Source organism: Chaetodon auriga, chromosome 21 (genome assembly GCF_051107435.1).
Source record: "Chaetodon auriga isolate fChaAug3 chromosome 21, fChaAug3.hap1, whole genome shotgun sequence".
NCBI lineage: Eukaryota > Metazoa > Chordata > Actinopteri > Chaetodontiformes > Chaetodontidae > Chaetodon > Chaetodon auriga.
In genome coordinates, this window is record NC_135094.1 from 4,448,741 (window position 1) to 4,473,345 (window position 24,605).

Here is a 24,605-nt window from a genome sequence, read left to right on the forward strand (position 1 = left end):
CCTTCACATACCTCAGTATCTTCGGTGTGATCTAAACGTAATCTAATTTTAACGCCCAAACCAGACTTCACCTTACAAAAGGTGAATCAGGTCTGTTTTCTGGTCTTAAAACAATGTCAGAAAACACCTCAAGCAAACCACACTGCAGTGACACGCAGGAAACTGCATGTTTACTCGGCTGCCATTTAAGGAGGTCCTCTTGTGGGTTTATGAGGCAAGTTTTAAACGACTCAGACAGAGAAGAAAAAATGAGGTAGAGGGCGATTGTGATCACTCACCCTGACAAAGTTATCCGGAAACAGCCCCCTGCGTCCGCCCAGCTCGCCCTCCCACCATCCTCCATCGTCCCGCCGGATGTTCACGATGATGTCGCCCACCGACAGGCTCAACTCATCGTCCTGCTGAGCCTCATAGTCGAACTCCACCACGGCCTCCACTGGGAGCAAAGGGCGAGAGACACAGAGAAGGAGAAAGAGAGAGAAAAGGCGTCAAGCATAAACCGCAACAGAAGGTCAAACAGAGGCGTCACATCATTTATATATTTACTCAACATTTAATGACGATTGGTTTTATTTATTGACTTAAGCTGTAAGTGAAAGGGGAACCCGCACACACGCATACACACTGATGGCTAAATGAACATTATGTTAAAACTGAATTCACTCTGGTCTGCAGAGATAAACTGCATGTAATTTCTCTACGGTGCAGCTCAGACTCTGATGAGTTTTCCATTTCCTCAAATAAAATCTGTACTCATAATGTGTGTGTCTGTGTGTGCGCGTGTGTTGGCAATTCTCCAACACACACAAACAAATAAAGGCTCGAAAAATACTCGAGGGGAAGTTGGAATTACCTGCGCTGTCATCGCTCAAACGCTAAATTCAGCACATTGTTCATTTCCACTGCGCTAATTCCATCAATGGCATCACGTTGTAACACTCTGCTGCTGAGTTTCGCTCTCAAACAGGAAAACTGTTTTCGCTCACTAATTAAAGGTTCAGCGGGGAACCTTTCTGGAAACACATAAGTTACATTCAGTGTTTCCCTGTGTGTGTCTTTGAGGTCTGACGAACGTGATGAAGGCACTTCCTCCTTCATCAAACGACACTGTCCGCCCAAGAAGAATGACAGCGACAGCCAGTTTCCCAAAGAGCCATCTGTTCACGTTCAAGTGACAAAGACCTCGAGCTGAAACAGTAGTTATAGTCGGAGTAACAGATGATATCATGTGACGTGGTCCGAGAGACCGCTGTTCGTTTCCCGTTTCCAACCGACAGTCAACACTGGTCTCTTTGAAGCATGACCACGATTGTTCCACAACCTTCATCATGTGTTTATTATTGTCACTATGATGCTGAGGCTCCCTGAACTTTAACAAAGTCGTCACTTGCGCCAAACCCTTGATGTTTTGTCGTTTTTGTGTCTCAACCTTGTTGCCACTGATTTCCGTCCTGCTGATCGGGCATCAGATCAGAAAACGCTTCTCTGTGAATAGATGCTCTAGACAGACGACGTATTTAGTCGTTTAATTTGGACGACTGAGAGGATTTTTAAAACAGAAATTTCTGGATTGTTTACATCCATTGTTGCTCACTTCCTGTCTTGTTGTGCATCGTTACAGTACGCTACTAGTGGTCAGAAACTCCACAGGATACCTTTAATTACACTCAGTTATACTTTGGCTTCTTTTGATCGGTATCCAACCTTCACTCGAGGATCAAGACTGTTTTATAGTCATGTGTTCCAGCGTGGTGCACACTGCAACGAGACAGTGAAACTGCCAAATAAAGAAGACGATGAAGAGAAAAAGTTTAGAGTTAGAATAAGGATAAATAAGTAAAAGGAACAAAAATAAGACATATAGATAAAACGCTGCAGTACTGATGTGTAAGCTGCTGATTAGCATTACTGAAGGTGACACGGAGTCTAGAACTGCACAAGGTTGGAAACAGGCTTTGACAGATAATAACTGATTAGTATGACGTGTCATGTCAAGTCGACCAGCCTGTGCAGGGAATGTTGCGGCAAAGCAGATGCGATTGGAATGAAGTGACTGAATGAAAAAGTGTTTTCAAAGAGAAGCTCAGAGCAGCAGCCTGGCGAGCGCCGCATGGCTGTGAAATGCTGCTGATACAATTAGTGCGGTGGAAATGACCCTAAACAGAAAACAGGAAAATTTTGCAGTGATATGCGGCGAATTATAAGCATTAAAAGCAGAACAGAAAAGCTCTGATGTAAATTACCGCTTTTTCAAAAAACGCACTCGAAAGCAGCTCTCCAAACGTCACACACATCAGCTCATACCTTTGCACACACACACACACACACACACACACCTTGTGACTGCTCGTGCAGCTAATAATACTTGTAAAAATGTACTGAATGTGTCATATCACATACAGCTTTCTTAACCCTAACCCTTTGCACACGCACACACACTCACAAACACACATATATTGGCCGCCAAGGTCTGATCCTTGTCTAAACTGTGTGTGCGGATAAAGGGGGGCTGGGGCGGGGGGGTTTCGGGGGTGGGGTAACCATGGGAACAACAGTATAAAGGGGTAGCTATGACTCAGACGCACTGGCTTCTTCCCCAAAAACCATCTCTCCCTCACACACATGCACGCGCACGCATACATATAGCATGACACGCACAGAAAGTCACATGTTTGACACACCAACACACCTACGCACACAAACCAGGATCAACCACAAGACCGCACTGCTCAGTGAGCAGCTGTGTTAAGGTGGAATGCCGCTGAGAGTTTACATCAAGGAGTAGGACTTCCACAAGACGTCAATATCAAGCAGACAAAGCAGACGACTGTTCGAGTTGGCCTGGTGCTCAGATGGGGAGGATATGATTCTGGCCCGAGATAACCGGATAGATTAGCTACAGACGAGTCAGTGACGTGGCACAAATACCTTCTTTTTCTGTTGCTCTCAGATGTGAAGTGTGTGAGGAAGTGGTAGATACCGTCCGGGCTTATCTGGGGGGTTATACAGTAAGAAGAAGTATGTGCAGTGAATTTATAGCTTGTGGCAGTTGTCTTGCAAACCACCATCATTACAGCACATCTGAGTGACAGGACAGGACAACACACTGCAGTCCACCCACCCACCCACGTCAGTCAACGACACACACGCTGCTGAGAAGACGACAGCTTGTGGCTCCGCACAGAACGAACATCACTGAGTGCAAAGAAGGGTGCAAGTTAAAAGTGACGTGAAGTCAACGGCGAATGGGCTCTGGAGAGGAGCTGCAGGAAGAGCGGAAGCCGAGCCTTGTAATCGATGCCGGATATGACTTTTACAACAAAAGCTGCCTCCATTTATTGTCTATATGATTACAATGCAGCATGATGGATGGATGCAAACAATGCAACAAGAAAATCTTGAAGAAATGTAATGCTCTGTAAAGCAATATGCAGGCCACAGCAAAGGAAACTATATTCATGCTTCTTATTGTCATCTGCAACAATAATCCCCATTGTTGTCCCAAAAAAAACACATCAGTGAGCCACAACATTGCACTGGGTGACATGTTCTTCATTATCATGAAACACACGCTGTAATTTATTTTGAGTCAATCCCATTTACACTGTGTTGACGTGGTAAATACTCGAATCTGCGTCGGAAATTAGCCGCCAACAAAAAACATAATGTTCTCCTGTTTGAGTCATGTTTGGAAACCATTTACAGCTGGTGTGAACACGCTCCCTCAGGGTCTGTAAGTAGCGCCCACGTAGTAGCATCGCTTCCCGTGACCTGGGATGCACCTGCGCAGCATTGCACAAAAGGATCTGATCACTGTGTAGTTCTTATCAAATACCACTCAAAGCCAATGATCAGATGTAATCCCAGACAGCGCATCCACATACAGATGGTATGTTGATACCAGGCGATATGAGGTAACAGTGACGTCAGAGTCTGCATCGCTAAGACGCTTAATAGCATCTTTTAGCTCATTGTAATGATTTTATGGCCTGCTAACTTACTGCGGCTTTCAGTTCAGTGTCAATGGCTGTAATATCCCTCAAGGTTTCCAGCAATAAAAAGCTCAGATAAACTCTCTGTATGGTAATGTTACCTGTGCAGCACCAAATGACACAGTTAGCGACTAGCTAGTCGAATACATGGCAGCTAAAAACACTATTTTTCTCAGGAGTTGGAGTCTGAAGGATGAAGACTGAACTTTGTGTACATTCATCAGATAAACACAAACAAGAGACCAAAAGAATGCTAATGTTTGCTCAGCGGCTGCGTAATGTATAAGCGCTAACATGCTAACAAGTGTTCGCTAAAGAGTGCTAAAGCTGTGTCAAAATGTGGAAGAAAGTAACAGGAACTGACAAATATTTGCTAGTTCCATCTGCTCAATTGTAAGGGTTTAACACTTTTTGTGTCATGTGACTGTAAATCACAGACAGTATTTGTTTAAGGACATCACTTCAGCCTCTGGGAAGCTGTCAGACCTACTTCATGATATTTCACAGACAAAACAATGAATCGATGAATTGAGAAAACAGGCCTAATCTGAAGATGAACCAATAATGCTTGGTCGCAGTCCTATTTGCACACACGCTGACGCTTGCTCAGACATTGGTTGTGTGTGCAAAAGCTGAAAATGACAGACGGGAGGCCACGAGAAGACAAGAGACAGAGTATTTGAAAGTCTGCAGACAAAACAAAACTCCCACTCAAGTGGTCAAGAAACACACACACACACATACAGGAACTGAGCGTCCTCTGAACAGCTGCAGTCAGTTTAGATAAGGGGAAACTACACACACACACACACTGAACTCAGCAAAGCCATGCTGACATTTCACTGGTTTACAGCGGACCTGTGTTTAGCGGTGGGTATGTTTCATTGCTGTTGCTGATGATGTCAAGAGCAGCTGCCTGTTTCTGTCGGTAAAACATTCACGCTGGACTGCAGCCCGCTGGGAGTCAAAGCCACCCACTCCAACTGTGGATCAGATCACAGACTTCAGCAAATTCTCCCACATTAAAGGAAAATTCCTGCCATTCTCCGCTCATTATTCTGCTGCATCGCGGGAAATGATTTTGTGATTCACTACGCTCCCTCAACCCGCTTTGTGCGTTCAGCGTTGTGTTTCCAGTGTAGGTGGATAGAGAAAGGGTGGCAGTGAAACGCAGCGAAAGCAAGAAAGAGAGTGAAAGTGTCTCACTTCCAGGTGAGAGAAGTGCCACAAGTCTTTTCATCCCCTTTGTGCTACTTTCTCTTCAGTCCAGTGACGACAGAGAAACTAACCTGCTTTTCATGTCTGCATAACTGCTGAATCTTCGCGCAAATGCCTCAACCTTTGGCTTCAGTTATGAGGGAGTGAAGGACACAGTTTTAGATGACAAAGCTCACACTTTTTTCTCCTTGAAAACTGCAGCAACAGCAGAATTACAGAAAGCTACGCACTGTAAGAGCGGTGGGTTGTGCGTTATCTATGAGAGCGGGCAGAGAAATAGCCAAAACAACAGAATGGGTCCACAAGCTGTTAACAGCCCTGCATTTTCAGGCCAGTTTAATGTGAAATAACATTAACAAACGGGCTTTAATGTCTTTCATTTAAAGTTGCCTTTCTTTGATGTCTTGCACAGCATCTAAAACGCTCACTGGCAACTTTACTGGGTACAGTCTAATGCAGTCAAACACAACTGTTCCGCCATAAAGTCTACTTTTATTAAGCCTGTAACAGAAATTAGAAATGCCTCTCAGTATAATGTGGTTCAGTACAATACCACCTTTAACTACGACCTAAGCAATGCTCGAAATGACCCTTTTCTGACAATGTCAACAAAATCTGAACATTATAAATGTCACACAGGTGGAGTTTATGGCAGACCTGTTGTACTGGAGTGCACTCAAGTGTCACTGCCACTGAATCTTGAATGATTAGTAACCTTACAATAGCAGGCAGCTTGTCCAAATGTCATGGATGGATTAACCCACGTAGGGGAGAATATTAGCGGAGAGCCCCTGCTGACACCCACTACAACCACCACCACCATCTTTCTGTGCATCCTGTCATGTTCAACTTGCAGATTTATATGAATGCAACATGTGAAGGTATGAAACCTCCTCGTTTTTAGGTTAATCTAATGTGCAGGACCTGTTTGAAGGCCCTTGAAATTTCCATTTCAGCTGATATTAGAATATAGTGGTGCACATTACAAGCAATTTTGCACTTGGGGAAGACGATGGCCATGAGGAAGTTTCCTGCTTTTCTCTGTTGGTAATTCAGCCTTGCCGGTGTGCCTTGAGGCTCGCTGTGCATTGTTTACATGCAGCAGAGACAGAGCAGCCTAAGAGAAAGTATGCATACAATGGGAATAAAAAGCAAGTATTTTGGACCAGGCCTGCAACTATTAATTATCTTCATTACTGGTTATATTGAGCATTCGTGTGATCGATCATGCATTCATTCACTTTACAAAGTGCTCCTTTGCAGAGCATCTGCATCCAAAGGAATGTTTTCTAGACATGCACATAAAAAAGGATCATAAAAAGAAAAAGGAAGTACCGCCTCCAGCCCTGCCTGACATCTGTGAAATAATCAGATCATTTGTGTATGCACTTGGTCCACCAAACCTGCAGTCCATTAATTCTCATGCATTGTGTGCAACAGCGCAGTGCCGTGGGAAATGATGGCGATGATGAGAGGAATGTCACAGCCGGGCCTGTTTCCATGCACAGAGACGGGGGGCTGGAGAGAGTCAAACAGTGTGTAACACAATGGGCAGACAGATAGACAGAGAGTGAATGTAAACGTGTCAACATCTGCAACTCATCAATGCGACCGGCTGCTTCCCTCAAATCGCACCCGCGCGGCCGCGCTGCGCACCCACGCGCAGCTTTCTAATCATGAACACGGCGTCGGAAACACGGTGAAAACACCGAGTCCGTGCGGTCACTTACAAACAGCTCGGCTCTGTCTGAAGCGACGTCAGGGGAGCTGAGTTAGGGAGGAGAGGCGAGGGGGAGGAAGGAGAGAGGCTGAACCCAGCGCGCATCTGGACCGGGCATTCATTCCAGCCCATCCAGATGCGCAGAGGCGCTGGAGGCTATTTTTGGGGCATTCTCCAAATTAGAGGCAAAAAGAGCGTTGCGTCTCACCCATTTATGAGTCCCGGTGTGCTGGTGCTGCTCCTGCAGGCTGATCGGTGACGGGGGAAGGTGGTTGTTTCAGGTAGAGAGAGGGTTTGTGCCGGACCGAGCCCCAGCCTCCTGCTCGCACTGGAGATCCGCTACAGCAGCCCTGAAACGGGAGGAGCGTCAGATGAAACCATATTCCTTCCTCTTTTTTCTGTCCGGTGACACGACAGAGGAGGCAGAGCGAGGAGCCAGAAAACGGAAAAGCGCTGATGAACGAGTCTCTCTCTCTCTCTCTCTCTCTCTCTCTCTCTCTCTCTCTCTCTCTCTCTCTCTCTCTCTCTCTCTCTCTCGCCCTCTCTCGTTGCCTTCAGGTGCACCGCGTAAATTCCGGCTCCTCTTCAATTTGCGTTTTCATCACAGGCAGATTTAACGGATATAACGTGACGCAATTTGTTGCACCATGCATGATGCACTCAGGGCAGATGGTGGTGATACAATACACTCTGTATTTCTGGGCAGCAAGACTCCAAATGAGCTGTTTCATGATGAAAACTTTGATTTCACTCAATATGGTACAACATGGTGATTTATTTTGATTATTTCTAAGATTTTTAATCGTAATTTTCGAGGCACGTTTCTGTTGAGTATCTCTAGCCACATTGGGAGGGAAGACTATAGCCTACACATGAAATTGGTTTCTGGCTTGCACTTTTCCACACCCACCCTACATTACTCACACTCATCCTCACTTATGACTGCCTCAACTCACGACCTAATTTACTTCTTAGTCTACCCTTTATTACATAAATATGATAAATAAGTAATTTGATGGACTATTTTTATCTTGGTCCCACTGGCTGGTTTATTACAAATGACATTTCCTGGTAAAATACTGCACATTTGTCATGCAAGTCAAGCAGAGACTGTGTATTAATCTTTGGTATTGGTATGGCTAGCTGCTCAGTTGGACTAGAGCTGCTACTGATGATTATTTTCATTATTTTCCAGATTAATCAATGAATTATTTTTTTCTGTAAAATTTCACAGAGTGAAAAATGCCCATTATAATTTTCTGCATCCAGAGGTGATGTCCTCAAATGTCTCCTTTTGTCCAGAACCCAAAGATATGATATTCAGTTTACTATCATCCATGACAAAGTGAGCATCACATCTTCAAGATGGAGAAGCTAAAACCACCAGGTCTACTTTAAAAATGGCTGTAATGAGGATTCATCTATCAAAGTCCTTACTCATTGATTCACCAGTGTCGAGTTCAGCCTTTTCCATAAACATAAGAACTGTATGATTATGGCTAAAATAAACAAGAAAAGCACTGTCAGCCATTGCTAACACTGTTTTCAGGATTCTTTGTCATGGGATGGGATGGGACATGGGATGTCTCCCCCTGATTCTTCTTCTTATGTGCTTTTTATTGGTAACTGCTGTTTTACCATATAATCAGTTAATTATTTTAGGTAGACCTTAATAAAAAATAGTTTTAACTCACAGACACATTATCAAACACTCTCTCTCCACACCACGCTAAGCCCTGCAGCGTTGTTGTCCTCTCTGGATCAAACTACATGCAGGCCAGAATGAATGTGCTGGCAGCAGCAGAAAGAGGGCGATGAAATGATGCAGCGATAGCGGAGAGAAAGAGATGAGGAATTTAGATTCTTTTCACAATCAGCTGTCACTTGGGTGGAGTACAGTGACCGAACAAGTTGGTGGACACACGAGATCATGAGATCTGATCAACTGCGGCACCATTAAAGAACGGCATTCATATGACTGCAGACGGTCTGTCTTTGTGAATGCATCTCAGGCATCTGTGACGCGCGAGGGATGATACCTGGGTGACCTTGACTTGCATGCAAGTTAATATCTAATGTAGTTGTGGCTGTGAAAATGTGTAAAATCAAATCATCCATTGCATTCAAGTGCCAAAGGGGCAGTTAGCGAGAGCTGTAGCCGTTGTGTGCCCAAAGTTACAACATGCTTCACACAAGACAACAAATTAAACAATGTTCAGAAATAAGCTTTGCTGAAAGAAGCAGTTTGACATTTTGAGAAATAGCTTTAGGCCTTTTTGTTATCCTGTACAATGAATATGACGCTACAGCAAGTGGTGGATTAGCTTTACCTGGATTAGCTTTGCTAATTAAACATGACATATTAGACAGATGACATATAACATGTAAATTGGTGAGCTTTAGAGGAGATGGTAGGTGGATTTTGATATCTTGGACAGGCTAGCTGTTAGCCCGTCCTTCCACTTTCTATGATAGGCTATGCCAACTTTCTGCTAGCTCCAGCCTAACTTTCAAAAAGTTTAATTCATATATAAAAGCACATTGTTCAATTAAAGACATTGGTTTGGTTTGGTATGACCAGGAGCTTATGGTGGCTAATGTTCATGAACTTAGTGTAAATTTGCTGGTTTTAGCATTTAGCATTATCCATAATTGTCAGTTGTGACCACTGGTTACTGAAACTTATGTCACGTAGGCTGCACCCATATTTCTCATATTTTTTAAATCAATCCTCCGGAGTAATTTCTTTGAATTGCATCTGTTTCAATGCACAGTTACGTGGAAACAGGATGGACTTGTTCAGAGACCATCCTGACACCAAAATATCATGGGGTTGATGCCACAACAGCTGAGAAACAGCCAGCAGCCTGAATGACACAGCGAACCGCACCTTCAATCACAAGAGCCTTCTGCGAAATGAAAACAAAATGTGGAAGATGTGGTGTTATGGTATCTGATCACAGACTTTCTCTCACAAAGACGCCATCTGCGCTGCTGCATGTGCAGTTTCCCCAAAGAGAGCCAAATTGTTTTCTCAGCCAGAGATGGAGGTTAATTCTCTCCAGAGATGAGAGGTAATTTTAACACAAAGCACTAAGGTGACACCATCTGGGACAGTGCTGCTACTGCATGACGTGCCCAGGCCCAATTAAATTTTGCCACATACTGTACATGCTGAAACACACAACCACACGCACAGTGAGGAGTGCAAGCTGCAGCGACACTATTTCTAGCACCTCCATCCCTCTCTTGCACGCATTTGTTGCTTGATGGTGTCTGCAATGCTGCATTCAAGTCATTTTAGAGTCTGTATGAACGTTATTGGTGTGAAGACGGGGGCTGAACCTTATGTTTGGCTTTTGTTAAAAAGGCAGTCCTCTTCACAGTTCTGTTCAGTGCAGATAATCCACTCGACTGAGAAAAAAACTGCAAAGACATCCCCTTAATTTCTGCAGAAAACCCTGATTTCAAGCTCAGGCACCTTAATAGTGTTGCTTCACCCATCATTAGAACAGACTGGGTTCTGCTGAGACTGCATTATACTAAAGGCTAACTCTATATGTGTATAGTGGGAAATAATGTGAAGCAGGCTGTTGAAAAATGGTTTGCTCCTATAGAGACGTAATGATAGACCAAGGTGATTTTTTATGGCCGTGGTATCTGAGTAGGATGGAAAACCAGTAAGGACGATATGAATTATTTATATTTATAAGATTTTATGCACTCCCTGTATTCAATTTTCATCCTTATTTTTGTCTTATTTCTACTATTATTATTGTACTGTATTGTTGTAAGGTACCTTGAGCTGCATATCTTGTATTAAAGGTGTAATAAAAATTAAATTTGTAATGATCTAGTTAATTTAATCAATTGGCCTTGGAACAGGATGAGTGATAGAAAAAAGATGGCTGGATTAATCACTGAAAAATGATTCATTCATTTAAAGTAAATACGTTTTTACTAAAGAGGACACATGCCCATAATGAGATGATGAGCTTCCTGGATACTGCAGCTGGCAGTCCTGATATTGTTTGCTGTGTTTGACGCAACTCTTCTTCAGGAAAGGATGAAATTAAACAGAAATCTGGGGCATGAAAAGATTTTAGAGAGAGTGAAAAAATCATCTCCCCCTGAATTTTCATACAGTCCCTTATGAACAGTTACTGACTCATATGCCCACATTTGTCACAGTTCCCCTCTGCACCAGTTTGCACCGACACAAAAACCACCTGTGATACCACCGCAGGGTGAAATCGTATTACAGTAAATCTCTCCCCCCCAGGATGTGGTGGTGGTAGTACAGGTGAATCATTTTGCATATGAGGGGATTATTGATAGAAAAAAAAAGAGTAGCAGTGTCTTCTTCACTTTCCGTTATTGCATCAGAACAACTTGAAACACGTCCAACTTGAATACACTCGGTTTGTTATCTTCCTTGTTTTGACAAAAGGAACAAGAGTGAATGATTACAATCAGACAAACAGGATTAAACGCCGTCAGCCAACAATTCAGAGTCGTCTTGCCTCGAAGAATTAGTACCATAAGAAGGTCAGAGGCACCAACTGCTCATGTGTGATTACTGTCATTGACTCCACCTACTGAACCACAGCCGTTTCTGAATGATTTGGAGCCCTAAGCAACATCTCACACAGGTGCTTCCCCAAATCCAAACCACCACCACCACCTGTATCACTACTGCCTCAGGAGCCCTGCTTTTTCTAATACCCCTAAAAATAAGATTAATGACTTGGCATGCTTTACAATCAAGAAATCTTTTAATTAAAAAATAAAACACACTGTGAAAAACTGTACATATTTAAAGAAAATGTTTTAGAAAATAAAATTGTATAAAAAATAATATAAAAATAAAAGAAAAAATGTTATATAATGCAATATAAAACAATATATAACTTGTAAAATAATTATAGTGGAAACTTTTAGCTGGGCTGCAGTTGAGCTTTCCCCAAATGAAGCGAATGCCCTTAAAAAGAATTAATAAATACCAGTGCACAGCGCCTCTTGGTGGTTAAGAGCCCCACTGCAGTCCTAATGCATGCAGGAAAAACCAACTATTTTTGTGTTTCTAAGTAGCTTAAGAGACCACAGCCAGCAATGTTAAGGTCAGAAGGTTTGTTGGAGCTTTGCATGCATAAAATGGTCATTTGTAACAAAACAAAAATGTTTCACAGAATATAAGTGTATTTTTGTTTCTCTGATGTGTAATTTCTAATGTGCATTTCTCATCAGGTTTTTTTTTTTTTTAACAAAATGAAAGTGTTTTTTTGCCTGTCAAGCATCCTTAATTAACAAAGGCTGTTCTGGAGAGGCTTCAAAAATATGTCTACACAATAAAGTTATTTAATGATGTTTTCAGTGGAACAAGGTGTGTGCTTGTTTTGCCACCTCCGGGTGTTATTTCCTGGTTGTGTTCAATCCCTTGTTCAGCCAGTTCAGTAGATGCACTTGAATTACTCTTCTTTAACGTGCCGGTGACCTCCGTCTCTCAGCAGCGTGTACGTGTGTGATTGCGCAATGACGTACGCGGAAGTGTCGTAACCCATATAAGGGCACCGGCGCTGAGGAGGCTGCTAGCAAGAAGAAGCGGGGTGACTGAGCGGCAAAAGGTGAGATAACAAGGACTGACTGGCCCTTTTGTTCACGTATTAATTTAAAAGTCAGCTTCTTGTTGAGCTGCTTTGCCTTTTACATCACGTTAAGTCTTCCGTGAAACGAAAAAACGCAGAGGACACCCAACGTGTAGCTAACTAGCTTACTTACAAGATGCTGCAAATGTCACCTCTCCTCTGCCTGTAAGGTTTGTGTTCGTTAGAGAGCCACCTTACAGTTATTCATCGGCAAAACGTTTGGCTTTTAATATGAATGAATATCTGTTTCATCTTCTAAGTGTGAATAAGTGCGTGATGGAGGACTATTCATTCCCCCCAGAAACACTAAACTCTCTCCTCTAAAATCAGAAATAAGCCTTAATATCTGGTTAGTCATCCAAAAACATACGTTAAAATATGTGTGGAGGAGATGTTGAACAGAGGAGGAGTTCACATGTGGAGTCCTGACAGGATGCGACCACTCCCCAACTGTTCAGTCCGCTAGCATCTGTGACACTGTTTTATATATTTATTTAAAAACCAGCTGCGGATGCTGCTCACGAGGACTTTGGTATCATTTTATTTTCATTTTGAAGGTCTGATTGAGTGACAGGCGGACATGATGCTGGATTTTTGAGGTCGACGCTGATATTGAGGTAGAATAATTCAAAAAAACATACAAGATAGATATTTCAATGAGGATTAAATTCTTACGAATCAGTTGTGTCTTGAGCTGGCATGAATAATCGATTCATTTTACAGCTCATTGATTTCAGAAATCAATTAATTATTTTTCAAAACACAAATCAGTTAAACTATTACTATTATAACTTAAACATCAATTAACATAGTTACATGTGAGAATTTCTGTATTTTTCTGTTCACAGAATCACAGTGAATGTAATTTCTAAAGAATGTGCATTGTGTGAAAATGCCTTATCTGTTGAGGAAGGACCAGTATATTTCCTGCTTCTGTTCAGTAAATGAGGAAGTGGCTTCATGAACCAGTGGGCTCAGGAGAGGTTGCATCAGTCACCTCCTATGAGGAAGAAGATTTACCTGGAAGGACGTTGGGAAGGGCGGGGGGGAACCCGCGGTTTGTCAGTTGGAACAGACACGTCTTCTTGAGCGCCGACCGACGCCTCAGCGCCGTCTGCACCTGACATGTTTATCAAAGAAACAAAGCTCACGACAAACCTGTCGTCGTTATGATGTGGAAACAATCCTGAAGGTCGAACTTTCCAGGAATTATCCTCCTCCTGTTTTGAAGTGTGTGTGTTTTTGTGTGTAGAGTGACGGACAGACCAGTTCTTGAATGTCATTTGAGACCTTTGATATTTTGCATTGAAACACAAACCCTTAATGACGATGAATATCGCTTTATCGTTGTCCTTGTAAAACCTTTTTTTCACTCATTTGGTTTATTAACTGTCCAGAATAATCACAAAGATTCAGAGCAACAAAGTAAACTCAAAACACAAGTTTCGTATGGTTGTGGTAAGGTGTTTCTAAATGTTAAACATAAATAAAGTAATAGATATTTCACTCTTTTTCCACTTTGCATTAGAATTATATACATTATGATACATGAATGCACACACACACTTTGTGCTGTATTTAAAATAATGTTTTTAACGCCGTCAGTCCTGTTTAGGTTTCTCCCTCAGCGAATAACAGTCAGCCTGTTTACAGAGAAAACACCCTCCACCCTGCAGACCTTCGGGAACCCTTACTGGTCGTCTGAATGGCGGCTCTGTTAGAAACCTGACTCACCACACATCCCCTCCCCTCCCCTCCCTCCCGTATTCCTCTGGACTGTCATCTTTCCCTCCGCATTAGCTTTCCTTATTTGCCACTCACAGCCTCGTCTCCTCCGTCTGCTCTCTGTTTTCAGAATAACAGCAACATGGATCGAATCAGGTCTGCGTTCAACAGCATGGTGAGTGTTGACTTCTTCTTTTTCCACATGTTTTTCTTATTTTTTTGTATCTGGAATGAACCGATTAAACTGGCTGAATAGAAAATAACATGGTGCTCCATTGTGCAGCGTCTGATATCAAAAAGTTCTCAAAATAATAGGACTTGTGTGAAGTCTTGTCCGCCCCTCCTCCTGTGCAGCTGTGGGATCAGGACCACATTGCTCTCATAGTTTCCACTCTTATCTTTTCTCGGTCTAGATTAAGAATGAGCGGTACAGCAGGTTTACTCTGCAGCCGGTGGAGGACGGAGAAAGACACGTCGAGGTCAAACTGTCCGACGATGCCACAGATGACGCCGCGGAGGCCGAGGGCCATGCGGGGGGGTCCCCGAGCTTCAGGCCAGCACCTCCGCATCAAAGCCGGCGTAACCTTTGTTACCTGGTCCTGGGAACCCTCCTCATATTCGTCACTGGTAGGCCAGGCTCATCATCATCATCTTTTAAGTCATTTTTATGGCAACATTCCCCTCTTTCTTCACCTGTTCTCTAAACCAGGGGTGGAAACTTTTCCCCTGTCAAGTTCCTTTTCAATTTTTATAACATGAATTATTAAACACATATATTACACTACCCTGCAACCCCTTCTCTTTGGCTCTCTTCGAGCTGCTCGCAGTAGCAGGTTGTTGCTTTGCATCTCAATGATTTCGTGCTGTTGGTTGTCAGACTCTTGGGCGGGTTACATGTTAAACAGCAAATATGTTCAGCTCATTTTGTTTGCTTTTCGTGTCCTGAGTCTTCTCACCACATGCCTGAAGGAGTTTTCACAGTCGCCAGCATATTCTGATGTCATGACAGCTCTCTGACTTCTGCAGCTCCACAGCAGCACCAAAGCTGATGACGGGCGTCTGCTCTCACGCTTTAGTCTGTATACATCATAACAATGATTCGCCACCGCTCATCGCACTGATTGGCAGTCTGACACATTACAACATAGATTTTATTGGAGAAACTTTCACGATCGTTGTTGTCACACAGCCACACAGATGGTTCAGCGGGTCAGAGGTGTATTTTGTAGAGGTCTGAGAGCTGGAGGGATATGGTCCACGCAGTGAAGTTACCAGTCAGAAAGCTACTGTTAAAGCTTTTTAAACAGTTCTGCGTCTCTGCACTGCTTGTCCTCCAGGCTACCTGATCGGCTACGTCAGCCACAGCAAACCTCAGGCGGAGCAGCCGAGCTGTGCCACGGAGCTGGAAACGGAAAACCAACCGGAAAGGACTCCAGTCGTTGCATCAGCTCCTGAGGTTCAGCTGGACTGGAAGGACATCACCCAGCTCCTCAAGCAGAAACTCAGCAGCCAGGCCTTTGACAAGACTCTGAGGTACGCGGTTCGTGGTCACACCCTGAAAACATGCTCGGCTTTATGTCGCCAAACTGAAGGCGAAGCCAAATCAGAACACGCCTTCTATACAGACACCTGCTAGTACCATTTTGGCCTCTATGGCTTCCTGTGAGAGAGAGAGGACTCGTGAATATGAATGAAGTGGATGAGAGCATTACGCTGCAGACGGCCAGACAATACAAACAAGACAGGGGAAGGTTTACAATGAGCGTGATTATGTAAGAGATAATACCCAACAAGGATGAGGCTTACCCAAAGAACCGCCAACGGCCTCATGGAGATTAAAATTAAATGAAATGTTCTCACTCAGCAGATACTGTCTGGATGGGTTTTGGTCTTAATTGGTACACAGATAACTCCATCTCTGTATTTTAAGGTCATTTTCGAGCCTGGGGGTGATTCACGATTTGAACGTTTTTCCCCTGAAATGTTCAGCGTCTGTCATTTTGAGAGAGTGTTTGTCATCATGTACTTGTGAAACGAGGACTGACATTTAAGGCAGAGCTGGTTATCAGTTCAAAGAAAGCTGCTGAGTAAACTGTGGCTGTTTGTTTCTCTGCAGGGACTTTGATCTGCCCCGACGCTCAGCAGGAAGCGAGGAAGACATCAGCCTGGCGAACGGCATCTTCGACAAATTCACGCAGCTGGAGATGGATCCCTGGAATGACATCCACTACGTTCAGCTGCAGATGCCTGACAGGTGGAAATGACACATTTTTACTGCACTCGAATTGATTCTGATTATTTTATTTGGGGGATTTTTCCTTAAAATGTCACATTTTTGCCTGTTGGGGGCGCTGTATTTTAAAGTCAAAGGGAGGCTTTATGTATATTCCTGGTTTATTGATTGGGTACCTTTTACTTTAATTCATATTTATTCTTTTCTCACATCTTATATGACCACCCCAGAGTCAAAGGAGTGTTTTATTCAGCTGTTTTCAGACGTTTTTATGCTTTTACTTTGAAAAGCTCTGCATCTAAGCTCTATTTTAAGGGTCTGTAATTTCAAAATAATTTTACTTGCAAGTTCCTCAAACACTTCCTGGAAAAGAACAATTCAGTTTGTTATTAATTACAAGGGTATGTATAATTACAGGTAACAAAATGGAGACAGAGACAGTAGAGGAGAATATGAATAACATTATTTCCACTAAGTAGCAGACAAATATTTACTTAAGTGGATCAGGTTACAAACTCTTTCTATGGAATTGTTAGAGGATTATTATTAGGAAATACACATCAGAGCTTTGTTCCCCGAAAGCTTCTTAAGGCGAAGATGATCTTAAAATCCATCTTACGAACCTTCTGAAGCTGAGGAGGTGTTTCCCCAAAGCATCATAACTGAAGACAGTCTTTAGAAATGAGTGTGGATTAACGAGTGCCTCCCGCTGCTCGAAGGAGGCTGAAAGACAAACCAGTGCTCCAGGTTTTATTGAGGTTTTTATCATTTTAAAGTCTTTATATTTATCATGTTATTTATTTTGACGGGTGATCGTCCTCCCCTTCCTCTTTTCTCGCCATCTCTTCTGGGTGAAATGCCACTTTCTTGATTTTATATTTTTCAGATTCTCTATCTTGTCTTTTCTTTTTCTTATGACGCATACGTTGTTTGCCTTTTCGGCTTGAGGAAACAGTTCAGTTCAGAGTTCAGTAAGGTTTCGTCTCTTTTTGGCAGCGAGCGTCCAAACCGTGTCCTTTTCGGTTCAGATGTCTTCACACCGACAGGGTATCTGGCCTACAGCGCTCCCGCGAAAGTTCAGGTGAGTGAAAACTTTCAGTCAAAGCGTGAAATGTTTTGTTTCTTGTTTGAGTTTAAGGCTCTTTAAGGTCAGATAACCAGTGGCCTGTCTGACCTGTGTTTGTGTTCGTAGGGGAAGCTCGTGTACGGAAACTACGGCCGTCAGGAGGACCTGGATGTTCTGCAGAAGAAGAACGTTGAGCTGAAAGGCAGCGTGTTGCTGCTCCGAGCTGGAAAGATCAGTTTTGCGGAGCAGGTGTGAACCGGTTTGACGCCTTCACGTTCCTCATGTCACCCTGTTACCTTTCAGGAACTTCGCTAAAAGCTTCACGTTTCTGGTTGTTTCTCCAGGTGGACAATGCTGCCACGAAGGGGGCCTCTGCTGTCCTCATCTACCCTGATGTTGAAGATTACAAGTATCTAGCGGACACGCCTCTCTACGGACATGTACGTTTGCACACACAGCCGGCTGCTCACGCTCCGTTTGAAGCCGCTCGATACAACGCATCCCATTGTGTCTCGTATCTTGATTTTGCTTCAGGTCCATCTGGGTTCAGGGGACCCCTACACGCCTGGATTTCCCTCCTTCAACCATACTCAGTTCCCCCCAACTCAGTCCTCTGGCCTCCCCAAAATCCCAGCCCAGACGATCACCGCCAACATGGCTGTAGCTCTTCTACAGTACGGCCACCTGCATACACACACGCACACACACACTTACGTGAACAGTTAGAACATACATGTGATTTTACGTTTCTGTCCTCTCAGGAAAATCGGCGGCCCTGAGTCGGACGCGAGCAGTGGTTTTAAAGGCGGCTTCAGTTTGCCGGCGTACAGACTGGGAGGCAGCGAGAACATCACTGTGGAGGTGAACAACGTGCTGGTCAACAGGGAGATCCACAATGTGTTCGGCGTCATCAAAGGCTTCACTGATCCTGGTACGGCTGACTTTTTAGTGGTCTGAAGTGGGATCCTTTTGTCTTCGCCGTACATCTAAATGTTCTCTGTCTGGATGTGAATCTGCAGATCGGTACATCGTGCTGGGAGCTCAGAGAGACGCCTGGGGGAAAGGATACACCAAAGCCACCGTCGGCACCTCCGTGCTGTTAGAGCTGGCCAGAGCTGTTCGGGAGATGGTGGAGAAAGGTAACGTGACAGCTGCACATTGTACACAGCACGAGAGTCCTGCTGTTGGCTGTAGGTTTCGGTTTATAGTTTGACTTTCTCCTGTTTATCACCACCACATCACTAGTAGAAGTGAGGCTGGACTGTGTTTACAGCAGCTGTTTACATTCCTTCATGTACGAGCAGTGATGGGAAGGTCTGTGCTGTTTCATCACCGTTTATGGGGCTGTCCCATGAGGTCGCTGGCACTCATATGAAGAGTGAAACAGGTTTTTTTTTGCTTTAATCAGTCCTCCAGTTCAGACTCCTCCTCTTAATGAGCCTCTGATGTGAGTGATGGGGAACATTTATCCTGGAGGATCTCAGGCAGGAAACCTGTGTGTTATCTGTCAAATTATTATTATAGTCATTAACATGACTCAGTGGAGTGGATATCTTCATGCTTCATGTTGATTTTACACTCAATAATCTTTATAAGGGATCAGAAACTTAAACTCTTCATTGTTTTCTTCCTGTCAGACGGGTTCAGGCCCAGGAGAAGCCTGGTGTTTGCAAGCTGGAGTGCCGGAGAGTACGGAAGTGTTGGCGCCACCGAGTGGTTGGAGGTAAGAACTGAATGACATTCACCTGGACGTACGACAGAACACCTCTGCAGTGCTACAGATGTTTGTTTTCAACATGTCTGTGTTTGTTTTCAGGGTTATATGTCCTCTGTTGACAAGAGAGTTTTCACCTACATAAGCCTGGATGGAGTGGTCATGGGTGAGTACAGCTCACACCTGCAGTTTACCTCAGACCTTTTTCACTGACAGTCCGCTGACCGAGTTTATCTCCTCTCAAGGTCGTGGAAGCTTGATGGCCTCAGCGAGTCCGCTGCTCTACAGCCTCCTGGAGAGCACGATGAAAGAGGTAACGGCACCACAACAACGACTCGCTTAATGCTGATGCAGTTCTGCACAAACCTGCAGAGTTTGCATTCACTTTGCCTCGTCCACACAGGTGAGGAGTCCTCTTGGTTCTGCCACCGTGTACGACATGATGGGAAAAAGTAACTGGGAGGCCAATACGTGAGTAGATGGGCCGTGTGTGAAGGCAGATTTTTGATTGGTTCTAGTTTCACATGAGGTTTGATACTCAGCTGTTTGGAAGACGGAGTTGTCTGACTTTTTGTCCCTGATGTTCATTTCTGTGTGTTCAGACTGAGGCCACTGGCAATGGACGACCCTGCCTATCCCTTCCTGGCCTTCTCTGGGATTCCCTCCATCTCTTTCCACTTCATCTCCCCCAACGTGAGTCTTGATGCAAAACAAAAAGCTGATATTTACTGATAATGTTGGTAGAGTTTTTAAATGTACATGATGGCATCAACAAGCGTCGTGCTGCTGCTTCTGGTTCGCTGACGTTGACTCGTGTGTTTTGCGTCCGAAGACTGAGGCCTATACTTACTACGGCACCAACCTGGACAGCAAGGATCACCTCAATTACGAAACCAACTATCACACCAGTGAAATGACGGTGGTGGCGGCACAGTTGGCCGGCCAGATGGCTCTGCGGCTGATCCACGACCACCTGCTCAGCCTGGATGTGAGCCGGTACAGCAGCGTCCTCACCAAGGCTGTGAGCCGGGTCTACAGACGCGTCAGCCAGCTCTCACAGGTCGGCCTCACACCTCTCTGTGCTCTCGTTTGGTCCTGTTTTGGTCTTTGATATCTTGCAATAAAGACCTGCACACGTAAAACATGATGTTAACTTTTTGTTCCGCAGTCTGGTGAGCTGAAGGGAGTGAGTCCCACCTGGCTAAACCGAGCACGCGGCTCCTTCCAGCGAGCTGCGAGCGGCATCAGCAACGCCATCGTCAACACTGACCTAAACGACAAGGAGGCCTGTCGGATCCTCAACGACAGGATCATGAGGGTAAGACGCGGTCTGTGACCCCTCCTCACGGGTGGATTTAAAATGTTGATTAAATTCAGTTCATGAAGACAGAGTTGATCATTTTATTCAAAATGACACTAATATTAAGAAACACACACATCGCCTGATTGGAGATGGTTCTTTTGTTAAAAACGGTGGATGAACTGATAATTAATAATCAAGTTATCCACATTTTTAATCCCTTTGTATTCCCCTCATACCGTTCCCTTTCAATCTTTAAAGAACAAAATACCTCTGACTTCACTTCAGTGCGGGTGTCGCTTTCAGACTGTGCTAGCAGCTCATGCTAACAGACCCCAGTCCAAACTACAGCGAGCTCTGAGTCTGAACGCTGGTTTGAGGTCAGCGCATCAGAGCAGACAGAGGAAAGTTAATCTGTTTAAACTCAGAAAACCATCCACAGATTAATGTCTGTGATTGGCCCGCTGAGTGACAGCGACAGAGCTGAGCGTTTCATTGATGCTAACAGTCATTTTCATCCAAAAAAGGGAGAGAAACTGATCGCTCGGTCGGTCTGTTGTGTGCTTGTTGTAGCTTCGGCTGCAGGGATGTACACCTGATTGGCAAAGCTTGTTGATCCCTGACTTTGGACCTGATCACCCCGTTTGGTCCAGACTAAGATAAGAGGTGTGGAACCTCATCTGGACCAGGGTTCGGACCAAACAGCCCAGCCTCAGTGGTCTCGGTCCAGTTCAAGTTGAACAATGTGAAAATATTTGTTGGGATGCTTCTGATTTTTGGACCAGCTGGCAGGAAGTGAGCTGCTGCTGCAGCAGCACATGTGGAGAGGAAGGGAGCAGATGTTTCATTGTTATGCGGTCGGTTTGAAAAAACACCTTTCAGTTGTTTTCAGAGAGGATGAGAGAGAAGAGCTGAACTGAAAACACGCCGCCGTCAGACGCACGCACGCCTACAAACCAATCAATTGCAAGCGTAGGAAGAACACGGAGAACATGACTAATGAGCCATTTGCAGCGTGATTGTCATCAGAATATTTTCCAGTGGGATCATTTAACAGCAGCTCACAGATGTATCACGGCTCCTGTTTATCATCCCAGGTTGAACACACCCTCCTGTCTCCATACGTGTCCCCCATCGAGACTCCCTTCCGCCACATCCTGCTGGGTCGCGGCTCCCACACGCTGGCATCCATCGCTGAAACCACCGACATGGAGCAGCTCCACACCCAGCTGGCCCTGGCCACCTGGAGCCTGCAGGGATGCGCCAACGCCATGGTGGGAAACATCTGGGACATCGATGAGGAAATCTAAAGATGGGGGGGGCGCGGGAGGTGTGAGCGTGGGTGTCCTGTGTGTGTTGTTGAAATGAAGTGTGAGGTAGAGCAGACGGAGGAGCTCCAATATCAGCACTTAAGCACAAGCTGTCAATCAGAGGTCAAAGCCCCGCCCTTTAAAAACAGGCTCATAATGAGTTTTTTGAGGGGTCTTAATCCCACAAAAATCCAGGAGGAGGCAGAAACGTGCGAAACGCAGTATTTAAAAACTGCGAAACGAATACTTGAAGAGAAGAAATACTACTGACAAACCTCGTCTCCAACACGTCAGAGCAGTCCAAGCCTTCGCTGTGACCTCTCGCCATCAAAACACTAAGAAACCTTATTTATACTTGTGTTTTTTATCAGTGGCAGTGCCCACTATAAACCTATCGTTTGTCTTTTTATACGACGTTATCGGAAGCAGTGCCTTCCATAATTATGACGGTTATACTGTCTGATCTTACGGCAGCATCTGCTACAGAAATGTCTCCTCAACTGTTGCTGACAAAATGGAGCCCAGCTAAAGTGAGATTTCGGTTTTTTGCGGCTTTCGTTTCTTCCTTTTTGTGCGGAGATTGATTCCGGGTGGTGCACGGCGATGGCGCTTTGCTGAGTCAGCAAAACGGTTATCTAAAAAGCACTAAAAGGGAGAAACGAAGGGCAGAAGGGAGTTTTCGCTGATCTAGAGTCGGCGTTTAAAATAAGATAAATGTAAGTGTTCGGCTGGATTCCTTCTGCGCTTGATGCTGCAAAACCATCCAGAAACATAAGAAAACATTATCAGAGCCTCATTCTTAGCGCAGCGGTCGAGCTGATTGGATCCATCATTTGCGAGAAAGCCATTTATGTTGCACAGTCTACTTTGGAGCAGTTAATTACAGTATGATGAAGTTATCGGGAGCAGTGCCTTCCATAATTAAAACCCATTATCGGGAGCAGTGCCTTCCATAATGACAAGCAGTGATGGTAGTTTTTGCCTACCAGTGCGTGTGTGTGTGTGTGTGTGTTTTACATGTGTATTTATCGGGAGCAGTGACTCTCATATTTCACTTGAAAGGTGGAACAACTTATCGGGGACAGTGTTTCCCAGAGTTTTATACTTATTTATTTGGGGGTTTTTGTCTTTATTTTTGGATTATGTGTGTGTGCGTGTGTGTGCGCGTGTGTGTGTGTGTGTGTGGGCTCAGGCCTCCAGCTCGGACCTTCCTGTAGATTCCTGGTCTGTCGGGCTCGTTACCTTCAGGCCTCTCCAGTGTTTCTTTGTGTATTTGACCTAAAACCACCACAGTTGCTTCACCTGCTGTATACGTTTGTGAACCCGCTCCACGAGCCACATTTCTCTTTGCATGAGACAAAAATCCTCTTCGCTGCATGTTACTGTGTTGCTTTACCGAGATGTAACGGACTCGGACCGCGTTATGTTCAAATTAGGGTTCAACAAAAGTCTTTGTTTTAGATACAAAACAGTGTTTTTGCTAAGTTGACATGTGTTTGACCATCTTCTTCCCATAAAAGTTAGTCAGTAGTTTCCCAGATTATTATGAGGATGAAATAGCAGAAAAAAATCATATTAAACTAACGATAAATGAGTGTAATTGTACCCAGAAGCTATTGAACCTGGATACATTTGTTAAATATATTAAGAAGAACACAATCAGTCAAAACAAACCACTTATTTTAACTCAAGCTCGCCGTCTCATAATCCACAGTTTTACATGTCTGCATACGTTTGTTTCCTCGTGTCAGTTCTGATGAGTTTGACGCTGTTGTCTCCTGTTTTTACTTTCCTACATCTGTCACAAGAGTTAAAAGTAAGTTTACTGAAGCCTGAAATCTGGTGGTGAGGAAATGGATTTTTTGCTCACTGTGGAAATAAAATACTGTATGTTGTGCTGAAATACTTCAAAACCTGTTCAGTATGATTTCTGTACTTCACAAAGGTCTCAGTGTGGAGCAGGAAAGTTTAATAAACCCTTTTGGCTTACAGCATCCAGTAAATCTATGTCTGATTTTGGTTTCTGTCATGGTGAATTCAGAGGCTGTTCAGGCAGTTTTCTCTTTTCTTAGCTGTCTTTATTGTGTCTTACGTCAAATATCAAGAGTTTCCATCCTTCCTCTCAGAACATGTTCAGAAAATAGGGAGATAAAGTGATTTAGCCGGAATCAGAGCCTCTTCGTAGCGATGCCGTTCTTTATCTAACCAACATATTGTTATGCTTCCGGTAGTCCGCTTTTCAGAGTAAAAGCCGGATTTGTACACAACGATTGCATCTGCTGTTCAAAAACAAATAAAATGGTACAACACGTCCGAAATACTGGGCTCAGCCATCAGCTGAGTTTGACGCCAACAGCACGACAAAATAATGCACACATTAGAATTTTTTTTGTTTCCTTTCATTTTAGTAAAAATGAATACGCCACTATTGAGGGTGTTGATTTATATTCTACTGCCATTACTGAGTTAATGTACATTTTGGGGGGCGAAATAAATTAAATGCTCGATTTAATTTCCCTTATGTTCCCTGTTACCTCTCAGCAGTTTAAATGTGTTAAAATTTGCAGCTAGTTACGAATTTAATTGATTTAAGTTACATTTTGTTTAGTTAATACATATAACATGTGATTTCAAATGGCAAAATATTGAAAATTACATCAAACGTAGAATGTTTGAATCTTG

General features: G+C 43.9%; 2 protein-coding genes across 5 annotated transcripts in view; one reads left to right on the forward strand and one right to left on the reverse strand.

Moving 5' to 3' along the window:
- The window catches only part of sh3kbp1 (SH3-domain kinase binding protein 1), a 30,743-nt gene extending 23,240 nt beyond the window's left edge, over positions 1 to 7,503 (reverse strand). For 2 of the 4 annotated variants that reach the window (XM_076761343.1, XM_076761341.1), the window contains exons 1-2: positions 7,139 to 7,273; positions 279 to 436 (exon numbers count right to left, since the gene is read on the reverse strand). In XM_076761343.1, coding sequence (XP_076617458.1) covers positions 279 to 436; positions 7,139 to 7,142 — 162 coding nt within the window. In that variant the 5' untranslated portion in view covers positions 7,143 to 7,273. Of the gene's footprint in view, positions 1 to 278; positions 437 to 7,138 lie in introns of all 4 variants that reach the window. The other 2 variants (XM_076761342.1, XM_076761344.1) reach the window with 2 other exon arrangements.
- A 4,982-nt stretch (positions 7,504 to 12,485) lies between these two features.
- tfr1b (transferrin receptor 1b) lies at positions 12,486 to 23,923 on the forward strand. The gene is made up of 19 exons (XM_076761703.1): positions 12,486 to 12,554; positions 14,431 to 14,475; positions 14,714 to 14,927; positions 15,638 to 15,833; positions 16,417 to 16,554; positions 17,530 to 17,614; positions 17,726 to 17,848; positions 17,944 to 18,039; positions 18,134 to 18,273; positions 18,361 to 18,530; positions 18,619 to 18,738; positions 19,237 to 19,322; positions 19,416 to 19,479; positions 19,559 to 19,626; positions 19,717 to 19,784; positions 19,916 to 20,006; positions 20,146 to 20,373; positions 20,482 to 20,631; positions 21,711 to 23,923. The coding sequence occupies exons 2-19, from the start codon at positions 14,443 to 14,445 to the stop codon at positions 21,921 to 21,923; spliced, it is 2,283 nt and encodes a 760-aa protein (XP_076617818.1). The 5' UTR covers positions 12,486 to 12,554; positions 14,431 to 14,442; the 3' UTR covers positions 21,924 to 23,923.
- Positions 23,924 to 24,605: the final 682 nt, after the last annotated feature.

What these genes read in the sequence shown, in the direction of transcription:
- tfr1b (XM_076761703.1), top strand. Translation starts at nt 14,443, where the DNA reads ATGGATCGAATCAGGTCTGCGTTCAACAGCATG. An exon ending in GCGCCACCGAGTGGTTGGAG is followed by an intron (nt 19,323 to 19,415) that starts GTAAGAACTGAA and finishes GTTTGTTTTCAG; the next exon opens with GGTTATATGTCCTCTGTTGA. An exon ending in CCTGGATGGAGTGGTCATGG is followed by an intron (nt 19,480 to 19,558) that starts GTGAGTACAGCT and finishes TCTCCTCTCAAG; the next exon opens with GTCGTGGAAGCTTGATGGCC.